The sequence below is a fragment of the Geotrypetes seraphini genome, chromosome 4 (genome assembly GCF_902459505.1).
Source record: "Geotrypetes seraphini chromosome 4, aGeoSer1.1, whole genome shotgun sequence".
NCBI lineage: Eukaryota > Metazoa > Chordata > Amphibia > Gymnophiona > Dermophiidae > Geotrypetes > Geotrypetes seraphini.
In genome coordinates, this window is record NC_047087.1 from 168,469,134 (window position 1) to 168,481,817 (window position 12,684).

The 12,684-nt window shown below is 40.3% G+C and overlaps 1 protein-coding gene across 3 annotated transcripts in view; it reads left to right on the plus strand.

Annotated features, from left to right (window-relative positions):
* The window catches only part of LOC117359105 (anoctamin-10-like), a 151,943-nt gene that overhangs the window by 67,193 nt on the left and 72,066 nt on the right, over positions 1–12,684 (plus strand). For all 3 annotated transcript variants that reach the window (XM_033941285.1, XM_033941286.1, XM_033941287.1), the window contains one exon: positions 9,942–10,517. In XM_033941285.1, coding sequence (XP_033797176.1) covers positions 9,942–10,517 — 576 coding nt within the window. The remainder of the gene's footprint in view (positions 1–9,941; positions 10,518–12,684) is intronic.

A 12,684-nucleotide genomic window follows, 5' to 3' on the forward strand; every position in this document is an offset into this window, starting at 1 on the left:
TAAATGTCATCTGCCACTTGGACGCCCAGTCTTCCAATTTCCTAAGGTCTGCCTGCAGTTTTTAACAACTTTGAACAGTTTAGTGTCATCTGCAAATTTACTTACTCGTTGTTCCAAATTTAATCACTGATCTGCAAATTTAATCACTCATCGTTCCAATTTCCAGATCATTTACAAAAGTTAAATAGCACTGGTCCCAGTATAGATCTCTGTGGCACTCCACTGTTTACTCTCCTCCATTGAGAAAAATGACCATTTAGCCCTACCCTCTGTTTTCTATCCAATAACCAATTCCTAATTCACAACCAAACTTTGCCACCTATCCCATGACTCTTTAATTTTCTCAGGAGCCTCTTGTGAGGAACTTTGTCAAAAGGTTTCTGAAAATCTAGATACACTACATCAACTGGCTCATCTTTATCCACATGCTTATTCACACTTTCAAAGAAGTTAAGCAAATTGGTGAGGCAAGATCTCCCATGGCTGAACCCATGTTGACTCTGTCTCATTAAATCATGTTATCTTTCATTAAAATTTCCTGTAGTTGTCTAATTTTGCTTTCTGTACAAGTTATTCTTGGTTGTTTTGATTTGAAAATCAATAAATATATTTACTCATAAATCATGTTTGTCTACATGTTCCACAATTTTATTTTTTATAATTGTTTCCCTCTTCTTTAATCACAGCTCTAAATCTCAATAAATAAATAAATAAAATTGTGTTTGTGAACTGCATTTTACAAACACAATTTTATTTATTTATTTATTGAGATTTAGAGCTGTGATTAAAGAAGAGTGAATTGATTTAGATATCACAGATTAATATCAATTATCTCCCTAGAAGTTTTAGATATTATAATTGTTTTCACCATTTTGCCCGGCATTGAAGTCAGGTTTACAGGTCTGTAATTTCCCAGGGAACCCTTTTAAAAAATCAGCATAGCATTGGCCACCCTCCAATCTTCAGATAACACAAATGATTTTAGCGACAGGTTACAGATCTAACAGCAGGTCATCAGTTTCATATTTAGTTATTTTAGTACTCTGGGATGTATACCATCCTGTCCAGGTGATTTATCACTTTTTAACTTGTTGGTTTGTCTTAGTACATCTTCCAGATTCATCGAGATTTCTTTCAGTTCCTCTGCATCATCACCCTTGAAAACCATTTCCAGTTCAGGTAGATCCTTTTCAACTTCTTCTGTAAAGAAAGAAACAAAGAATTCATTCAGTCTCTCTGCTATGGACTTATCCTCCCTGAATGCCCCTTTACTCCCTGATCATCCAACGATCCCACCAGAATGATATTTCCACCATTGATCTTAAACTGGCAAAAATCCATGATTGGCTAAACACTAACATGCTTTTACTAAGCATTTCCAAAACAAGTACAGTTATTTTTCCATGGAAAGAATGTTTAGAATTAATCACTCCTATTTCTATCGACAACATTCCTCTGAAATCATCTACTTCTACTAAAATATTAGGTGTCCATATCGATAATAAACTTTAATTTCGTCCCCAGATTAGCGTGTTGGTCAAAAACTGTTTCTATAAACTTTGGATGATTAGATCCCTGGTCCCTCTTCTAGATGTAAATTCTATTACAGTATTAACTCATTCTCTTGTTATATCTCAAATAGATTATTGCAACTCACTATATAAAGGGCTGTGTCTAAAAGACATAAAACGTATTCAACTCATACAAAATACTGCTATCAAAATTATCTCAGGTTCCACAAAATTTGATCACGTCACCCCTTTATTACAAAAAGCCTTACAGCAGACCACTTACAAAATTGCACTTTTGACTTTTAACATCAAACAGACTAATACTCCTGCTTTCCTAGATAGATTATTAATTCCATATGACCCTCCTAGATCTTTAAAATCTGCCTCACAACATTCCCTCAACGTTCCTTCCTTAAAGATAATTGGTACTCATCGTACTATCATTTTTTCAGTCACTGCCCCACAAATCTGGAATTCTCTCCCCCTGTTCCTCAGAGCCGAAAAAACTTGCAGAAATTTAAAAGTAGCCTATAATGTTTGCTTTTTAAAGAGGCTTTTAATTGATTGTACTTCCGTACACACCTATCTTCCTATGAATTAAATCATTTCCCTTCCCTATTGTAATTTCCTTATTTGTATTCTTTTTTAAAAAAAATTGTAGCTCTCCTATTTTTCCCCAATATTTTCATGCTATCAGTATGTTTGTAATGCTTGTTCATGTTTATTATTTAAAATGTTTGTTCCCCAGCTATTTTTAAATTATTATGTACAATGCTTTGTACCTTTGGATAAGCATTTAATCAAAATAAAAAAAACCCCAATTAAACTATTCCCTTACAGGTTTTCTGCTTCTGATGTATCAAAAAAATTGCTGAGTTTTTGCCTCTTATGCAAGTGTAGCTTTCTTTTTCAATGCTTTTGCATTTAACTTGCCAGTGCTTGTGTCTCTTCTTATTTTTTTCATTTGGATTCTTTTTCCATTCTGAAAACACACTACTGTGGAGAAAAAAAGACCTCAGTTACAGCTTCATAGGTTTATATAGGTCCACAGCAATGTGTTTTCAGTTTTTCCTGGATAAGTTATTCCTGCAGTGGTATAGAGTTATGGTTTGTTTATGGCTGGTGGCTTCTTTTTATCAGTGTCCAGCATAATTTTTCTTTACTGTTTTTAGGTAATATAAATCACCCATTATTATACTGTTGCCCAATTCTCCAGCTTTCCTAATCTCTGAAAACATTTCTTTAACTATCTGTTCATTCTGTCCTGGGGGGTGGTAGTATAACCCTACCTTTATATTCCTTCTCTCCCTTCATACATGGAATTTCTATCCCTATGGATTCTACACTGTATCTATGTCATGCAGAATGTTTATTTTATTTGATTTCATTCCCTATTTAACATATAGCACAACCACTCCTACCCTCCAATTTGATCTACTCTATCCTTGCGATATAATTTGTACCCAGGTAATACAATGTCCCATTGATTATCCTCCTTCCACCAGGTCTCTGAGATGTCTGTTATATTTATCTCATCATTCAGTGCTATATACTCTAAGGGGCTCATAATCAAAACAAAAATACATCTAAAATCCTGCCTAAAGAGGCACTTGGACGATCAAAGACAAGTTGTTCAAGTGCGATAATCGAAACGGGTTTTAGACATATCTAAAAACAGCTTAGGTGTAATCAGTGCTGCTGTACACCCAGAGCTGAAAGGGACATTGTAGGAGAGGGTGGGATTTGGGCGGGATATGGACTGACCTAGGCATAGTCGTACTGCAAGTGTAACCAAAAATTTAACAAGACTGCCTAGATGGAATTTGTACATTGTGACTTAGGTGATCTAGAAACAGGTCTAAGTGCCCAGAAGGTATCCAAAGTGACCAAATAACCACTGCAGACACAAAGTGCAGACCCCACCACAGTGCTCCAATGATCATTGACCCCCCCTCCCTCCCACACACACACACAAACACACAATACCATAAAAATCGTAATAAAAAACATACATACCTGCTTGCAGAACATCAGCACCTGGCATAGGAAAGCCAACTAGAGCAGCACAGAGGTGGCTTAAGTAGTCTGGAGGATGGGCTAGTGAACAATAGAGAGGAGGACCCAGGCTCATGAGCCACTCTAACCACTGCATTCATGGTGAAAAATGTGCACCCTCAAACCTCCCCCCCAAACCCTACTGTAATGCCATATGGGTGCCACCTGCAGCCATAAGGGCTATTGGGGTGGTAGACAGGTGGGTCTAGTAGGTTTTGGAGGACTCACCATGGCCTATGAGGGAGTTATGGTGAGATGTTTATGTAGCACGCTTTTTGTGAAGTTTGCAGCAGTGCCCTGTAAGGTGCTCCACTACTCTGCTGCCATGTCTGGGTAACCAGTCCATCACTTTGCTGGCCCCTCCCACATCCAAAAGGTCTTAGTCTATGCATTTTTGACTTGGATGAATTTTTGGATGAGAATGGGATATAAAGATAGATGACTTAGCGGTCTGGAAATCAAATGGCTGGACGTACAGGTAGACGATTCTTGAAAAATATATATATATATATTTTGGATGTATTTTTCGAGAATGGACTTTAGACACTGTCAGCTTTGGGCAACTAGCCACTTAGGCCCAAAACAGACTTAGATGTATTTTTTTGCACAGATATACTTACTGTACCGTGTAAAAACCAATGCTATCATCACCTGACTTCCGTGCTGTTATACAAGCAATGGTCCTGTACCTGGGAATAACTAAGACCAGGTGTAGAGCATTGCGGGTGGTCCAGAATGCCACGGCCAGATTGATAACTGGAACATCAAGATATGAGCATATTACTCCATATCTTTGACAACTGCACTGGTTGCCAGTTGTATTTCAAATTTAATGCAAAGCAATTATGTAATGTCATCAATTCCGATTTGGTACGCTGCCCGAAATTTATTTATTTATTTATTTTTTCCAATTCTTTATTATTTTCAAAACTTACAATAAGTGTAACAATAAAATACAACATTTTTGTCAATACCACACTTAATACTCTATTAATATCTATTTCGGAATTAATTCCCCCCTCCCTCTTAAACAATCACAATGTTCAACATATAAAATTTCTATATTGACCCTCATTCTAATATATCCAAATTTATTATCCTATCAAACACCCAACCTCCCCCCTCCCGGATGTGCATGTTTATAAGGGAAATTTTTAAGAATATGATGTCTCGTTATCAACCACAAAGATCCCTGCATTCTGAAGGTGCCGCATTGCTGAAAACAAAGGCTAACCCTAAACATGTAGTTACGAATGCCATGACTTTCACATGTGCAGGAGTCAAGCTATGGAATGGCCTTGTTGGCCAGATTTGAAAATGCTGATGCATTTTTCTGAGCAATTGATTTTATGTAAGTCTGAATATGTCTGTTTTATTTTCTTATTTTGTATAAATTTTTAACATTTTATGTATGTAACTCCTTGTAAACCGTTTTTGAAAAAAAATGGTATAGAAATTTTTTAAATAATAATAATCTTATTATGCCCCTCCACCTCTCCTATTTTATTTTTTATGCTTCTAGTATTTGTATACAGACACTTCAAATTACATTTTTTTTCCTTGTAACTACAGGCAGCTGAGAAGACAGGGAAAATTTGCGTCTTATACTCTTCCTTCCTCTTAAACCCTCCTGGCTTTCATTCACCATTATTGGAACCTCTCTACTGGGACTCCCTAAACATCTTGTTTCAATAGTATCCTTCAAGAATATTTCACACTGAACCATCCGCTCCTGGGTGACTGTCAGCTTTCCCCAGCATCTCAGTTTAAAAGCTGCTCTATCTCCTTTTTAAACGTTAGCGCCAGCAGCCTGGTTCCATCCCGGTTAAGGTGGAGTCCATCCTTTCAGAACAAGCTCCCCCTTTCCCAGAAGGTTGCCCAGTTACATTACATTACATTGGTGTCTGCTATCCTGCCAATACCTTTCAGTTCTAGGCGGTTTACAAAAGAATTGGCCCAGAGAGATTATAAGGTTGATAGTTGGAAAAAGCATTAGGATCTGGGGAGTCGAGGTTAAGTTAGATCAATTAACAAATTTATTGAATAGCAAGATTTTCAATTTTTTCCTGAAGGTTTTGTAGTTGGGCATTTTCAAGACCTATATTTCCAGCACCTACCTTTGATATGAATTGCACCTCTGGAGGAACCTACCAGCGCTTAACACCACTTCTGGCGTTAAACACCCCTACAGTGGCATTAGGCATCTGTAGATGCTTCTGGAGGCACAATTCCAGTGCTGTTTTTTAGGTGCTGGTAGGCCCCTTGTAATTTCTCTTAAGTCTGCTTTTAAATGGCGTTTTGGACTTATTTCAAGTGCCGGTAGGGCGCCTACTGGCATCTACGTTAGGTTCATCTATATATATATAAAATCGGAGGTATGTATGTGTGTATGTATGTGTGTGTGTATGTGCCGCAATCACGCAAAAACGGCTTGACCGATTTGAACAAAACTTGGTATGCAGATCCCTCACTACCTGGGGTGATATGTTCTGGGGGTCTCGCGGCCCACCTGCACACGTGGGCGGAGCTACAAACAGAAAATCAGATTTCACCCATTCATGTCAATGGAAAAAATGTAAAAAGCTGCCATTCTCACTGTAATTCAAAAACGGCTTGACCGATTTGAACGAAACTTGGTATGCAGATCCCTCACTACCTGGGGTGATATGTTCTGGGGGTCTCGCGGCCCACCTGCACACGTGGGCGGAGCTACAAACAGAAAATCAGATTTCACCCATTCATGTCAATGGAAAAAATGTAAAAAGCTGCCATTCTCACTGTAATTCAAAAACGGCTTGACCGATTTGAACGAAACTTGGTATGCAGATCCCTCACTACCTGGGGTGATATGTTCTGGGGGTCTCGCGGCCCACCTGCACACGTGGGCGGAGCTACAAACAGAAAATCTGATTTCACCCATTCATGTCAATGGAAAAAATGTAAAAAGCTGCCATTCTCACTGTAATTCAAAAACGGCTTGACCGATTTGAACGAAACTTGGTATGCAGATCCCTCACTACCTGGGGTGATATGTTCTGGGGGTCTCGCGGACCACAACTCTATGTTGCTTGCTCAAGGGTGGGTTCACCCAAGAATTTATATGTTCTTGCTCCAGGAGGTGAAACTAAAAATGTTGTTTATAATCACGTTTTGCGTTAGTTGTATTGTATTCATTTTGTCAAATATTTCACATTATAATTTGAATATTGTACTTTTTATTAAGCTGTAAAAAAATAATTTCATTCACCACTATAAAGTATCTTTATTTGAATCCATTTACAGTGTTATTGCTATAATTAAATACCCGTGCAATGCTGGGGCATCAGCTAGTATTCTATAAATGGCGCCTTAAGTATCTATGTTCCTTGGTAGAATGGCTCCTACACAGTGCTCTCTGGGAGTCTAACTGTAGGCACCCTTTTATAGGTTTACATACACGTACATAATTATAGTGTAGAATTGGAAAGAATTTCATGAACCATGCTCCATATGCTTTTCCTACTACTTATGTCTTTAATCATGTCCAATGTAAATGCATACATTTTTCTATCAGATATGTTTGTTTATTGGCATTTGATGAAATCACCTTTCATCGGGGGATAAGAAGGCGACGCGTCTGGTAGCGCTATAGAACTAATTAATAGTAGTAGTACAATCTCTCTTCTATTCAGGTATTTTAAGCATATGCCTAGAATTAAGTGCTCATGGAATCAAAATCACCCTCCTTGGGTAGGATAGGAGTATATTAGTATTTGCCTGACCTGGCTACTTATGGTTAAGGGAGGAAAGGCATCTGGTAGGGTCTTTAAACCAGCTTTATAAATGCCAGAAATCACACTATACCATTCACTATGAACAATCTTTCTTTCCTTCTTACCCCCCACCCCCGCTCTTTTGTTCTTTTTTTTTCTTCCTCCCCCCTCCCTGCTCACTTCTTCCCATTCTCAAAGATGAATGGCATAGGTAGCAACTCCAGTTCCTGCTGCTGTTATTGACAGCAGGAGCACGAAAGCTCTGAAAATGACTAAGCTGAGACACTACACCAATATGAGTTCTCAGGCTTTTCCTGTTTTTTTTCTGTCCTCTAATCACCTCTCGCTTAGACTACTGCAATGTACTTCTCTCAGATCTTCCTCTCAACCGTCTCCCTCCCATTTAATCCATTCAAAATGCTGCTGCACAACTCATATTCTGTGAGAGCCGCCAAGCTCATATTATCCCTCTTCTCAGGTCACTTCATTGGCTCCCCATCCATTTCTGAATACAGTTCAAACTCCACTCACTGACTTACAAGTATATTCACTCTGTAGCCCCTCAATACCTCTCCTCATTTATCTCTCCTTATGCCCCCCCCCCCCCGCAAACTCCATTCTTTGGGTAATTCCCTCTTATCTGTATCCTCCTCCACTGCCAACTTCAGACTCTAGCCTTTCTTTCTTGCCACAACATATGCCTAGAACAGACTGCCAAAGTCAAAAATACATCATACTCCGTCTCTAGCAGTATTCAAATCCAAGCTAAAAGCCCAGTTGTTGTTTTTTAAAGCTGTTTTCAACTCTTAATTCACTCACCATCAGTTACCTTTACCCATTGTATCATTCCTTCTGCTAGAAATACCTCAACCCTGAGATTGTAAGCGCTTCTGAGCAGGAACTGTCTATTAAATGTTAAATGTACAGCACTTTTTTAAAAATTTATGTTATGATTTTAGGGTGTTTTTACTCAAGGAATCTATGTTATGTTTGTTTTAATCTGTGTATGTAGTTTTGTAACCCGCATAGATTATTGGATATGTGGGATATAAATATTTTAAATTAATAAATAAACTACTACTACTATTTTATATATGTGCCCTTTCTTTCCCCATCCATCATTATCTCCAATCTGTCTCCCCCCCAAAAAAATATCTGCTCATTTCTCTCCCCTCTTCCATCCAGCATCTATCCCCTTCTATACAGCGTCTGCCTTCTCTCCTCATTTCCATCCAGCATCTCCACTATCTCTCCCCTTCTATCAGTATCTCCCTCCTCTGTCTCTTCCCGCTTCCATACAGCCCCCTTTCTCCCCTATCACTTCCCCCTTCCATACAGTCTGCCTCTGTCTCTTCCCTCTTTTATCCAAGCTTCAGTCTCCCTCCTTCTATGCAGCTTATTCCTCTCTCACCTTTCCATCTTGCTTCTCCATTTTTTCCCCTCCTTACCTTTCCATCTTCTGTGTTTCTCTCCCCTTCCATACGTCTGCCCCCTCTCTCCCCCTCACCTTCCATCCAGCATGTCTCCTTTCACTTCCCCCATTCCATCATCTCCCTCCTTTCTATACCTCACCCCCTAACATCTGCCCTTTCTCTCCCCTGTTCTATCTATAGTAGAATCTCTTTTCCCACTTCTATACAAAAACTACCCCCCCCTCTCTCCCCCACCCCAAACCATTTCCACCAGCTTCTTCCCCCTCTTTCCCCCATACCTTTTCCACTATCATCTGTCCCTTCTCTCCCACCCCACCCTCCATATCCACCAGTATCTGCTTCCTCTCTCTCCCCCACCCCACATCCACCAGCGTTTGCTCTCTAGCATCCCCACCTTTGCTGCTTTTTCGAAGTAGCAGTGGCAAACTGAAACAAACCAGCTGTGGGACCTTCTCATACATATCCGCAGCTGCCGGCTTTGCCCTGGAAGTAGAAGTTGCATTGGAGAGGGTGGGCCAGCAGCCATGGGTATGTATGGGAAGGTCTCGCAGCCAGTTTGTTTCAGTTTGCTGCTGCTGCTTCAGGAAAACAGCAGTGGCACAAGATGAAAGAGTGATACAGGAGGGGTACTGATCCTAACTTCTCCGGCTGTGCGGTGGGACTGTGAACGGCTGTGCAGCCTCCTGCTAAAAGGTGCACAGCTATGCAGCTTAGAGGGAACATTGGTTAGCACCCAAGTATTGATTTTAATGTGCTCATTACTTAATAAATAATAGCTCAATTCTGGGTGCTATGTATAGAATCCAGAAGAATGCCCCATGTCCTGGCAGCACTTGTGACATTTACCCAGGAAAATGCTAGTATATTGTACATTTATATATGCAAAGAGGATGTAAGGCAGAATTGCCTTTTACATGTGTGTGCTGGTGGAGGATGTGTGAGGTAAGTGTGGCCTGCTGCTGGTGCTGTAGTTGTTTCTGAGACCTTTGTTACAATACACACGTGTCGGGCTCTATGACCATGGAGATGGTGCGGTATACAAACCTAAGGTTTAGTTTAGTTTAGTTGATCTTTATGAAAATATATTTCTGGAAAAATACTAGTGAACATGCACCACTGATGATTTGCTGATAGATGCCTTGGTGAACACATACTGGAAAGCCCTTTATCTTTTTTTTCTCTCCTGGCAGATGCAATCCGGTCTTACTTTGGAGACTCAGTGGGCCTCTACTTCAGTTTCCTTGGCTTCTTCACAATCTCCCTGGTACCTATGGCCATCCTGGGTGTACTTTACCACTACCTGTCCTTGTCTTTCCCGGACAAATACCTCTTGTTTGCCATATTTAGCGTCCTCTGGTCCACCATGACCATGGAGTTCTGGAAGCGCCACTGTGCCACAAAAGCCTATGCATGGGGTACCCTCCAGCTGAAGAGCCACTTTGAAGAACCTCGAGCCGGCTATTGGGGCCCCCCGGCACTGAATCCTATTACTGGAAGACAGGAACCATATTACCCCAGTTGGAAACGCAAACTAAGAATAATGCTGGTGTCCATCCCCATCATCTTTGTGTTCCTGGGACTGGCATTTGATGGGATGACCATGTACTTGTACTGGGAGCGTTGGATCCAGGTCTCTTACCAGCAGCACCATGGCAGTAGTAGACTTGCTGCAGTGTGTTTATATCTACCAAGTTGTATGTACACACTATATATTGAGCTTTTGAATCGCATCTACAAGTGGGTAGCTGCTGTCCTGACAGAGTGGGGTAAGTTGAATTAGTCTCATCCTGGTAGTTCAGATAATACTGTATATTCTCGACTATAAGCTGTGATTTTTTTTTTTTGTCGCCAAAAATAGGGATCTCAATTTATAGCCGAGTTCGCAGCCATTTTGTTACAGTAACCATAACAGGCAGGAGCTAGTGTGGGCATCAGTCCTGTAGTTTGAACCCCACTGGGCCACAAGGCATCAACAAAGTAGGCCTGTCAAGGCCTACAGAGGTTGGAAGGGGTGGAATAGGCATCAGGAATCAGTCAGCCCTTTTTCACTTTGGGGGAGGGAGAGGAGAACCAGGAAAGCTGATGCCGCATGCTGGAAATTAACTGGGCATCAGTCAATAATCAGACTGGTGCCCAATTAGCATTGTGACTAAACTTAGGATGGCCTGAATGTGGCTGCTAACCTGTTAAGTCTTGGCTGTTCCCAGGCTTTGCCCAAGCTCTGCCCACAGACTACCCCAGCACTAACCAGAGAGTGTAGGGGCACTGTGAAGTGGTCACAAGCAATTTAATGATGCAGGAGCCTTTCCTTCCAAGTTAAATCACTTTGAATATATGGTGGAGTGACGCTCCATGTTCCAAATTAGAACACGGGGGAGATGGCAGGAGCATAGCACCAGCATCCTGCCCCATGCTTTCCTGAATGCAGATAAAGTCTTCATCTCCACCACCTTCATCGGGAGGCCAGCCCTCAAATTCACCACTCTTTCCATGATGAAGTATTTCCTTAGATTGTTCCTGAGTCTATCCTGTTTCCCCTTTTTCCCAAGCCCCCTCATTCCATAGTTTTCTTTCGGTTGAAAGACACTTGCATCCTGTGCATTTATGCCACAGAAGCATTTAGATATCTTTACCATATTTCCCCATCTCACCTTTTTTTTTTCAGTTTGCCACCATATGCTTTTGATGAAAATCACTTACCCTTTTAGCAGCCACCCTCTGGATGACTCCATCCTATTTATATCTTTTTGAAGGTGTGGTCTCCAGAATTGTACACAGTATTCACCCCAGTATGTCTAGAGATATTATCACCTCCTTTTTCCTGCTGGTCATTATAGATTATAGATTATTAAAATTTGATAAAACACTTAACATAACATTGCAAAGCGTCGTACAGTTAAAATAAAAAATAAACAAAAGGCAAAAACAGTACGAAAACAGACACTTGGGGGGAAGGGGAGAACAAAAAGGATAGAAGGGGAGAAATTACAATTCTTAAAAAAAATAAAAACAAAGGAAAGAAACAGAGGGAAAGGATTGGGAAATCTTTTAAAATTGATAAAAAATGAAGATAAATTAAAAGGGCGTGGGATACATCAATCGTATGCATCTTTAAAAAGAAAGCATTTTAAGGTAATCTTGAATTTAGCCAAACTTTGTTCTGCTCTTAAATGTAGTGGAAGTGAGTTCCAAATAGAGGGTGCCGTTACTGAAAGATGTATGCACGGCGAGTGCCAATTATTTTTAGTGAAGGAACATTAAGGGTATATTGGGATAAGGAGTTCTGGGGGGATCATATGGGATAAGAATTCTGTCAATGAATGCTGGTGCATTGGTCTGTAGGGTCTTAAAAGTAAGAAGGGCGATTTTTTAAATGATTTTCAAGTGTATAATTACAGGTGCTTTCACACGTGTTCTTAAGGGGTTAGTTTGGGTGATATAGACGTGGAGTTCTTCTCCCTTGGTCCCCAAGCATATCATCTACCTTTCATTGCTGCATTTACTACCTGTGTGGTCTCCTTAAGATCATCACATATAATCACACCCAAGTCCCGATCCTCTTTCATGCACAGTTCTTCACCCCCTATACTGTACTGCTCCTTGAGGTTTTTGCAGTCCAAATGCATGGCGCTACATTTTTTCGCCTTAAATCTTAGCTGCCAAATTCTAAACTATTCTTGAAATTTTGCTAAATCCCTTCTTATGTTACCCACACCCTCCAGGTGTCTACTCTATTGAAAATTTGTAGTTATCCACAAAGAAGTAAACCTTACCCAACAGCCCTTCTGCAAAATCGCTCCCAAATCCTCAGAGTGTACTCCATTTATTTTTTGTCGCCTACCAATCAATCAGTTTTCTAACCAAGAGGCTGATACAATAAAGAGTTCTAGGCTTTGCATATGAATTAGCTCAGCTTTAATACCCGATTTTGTA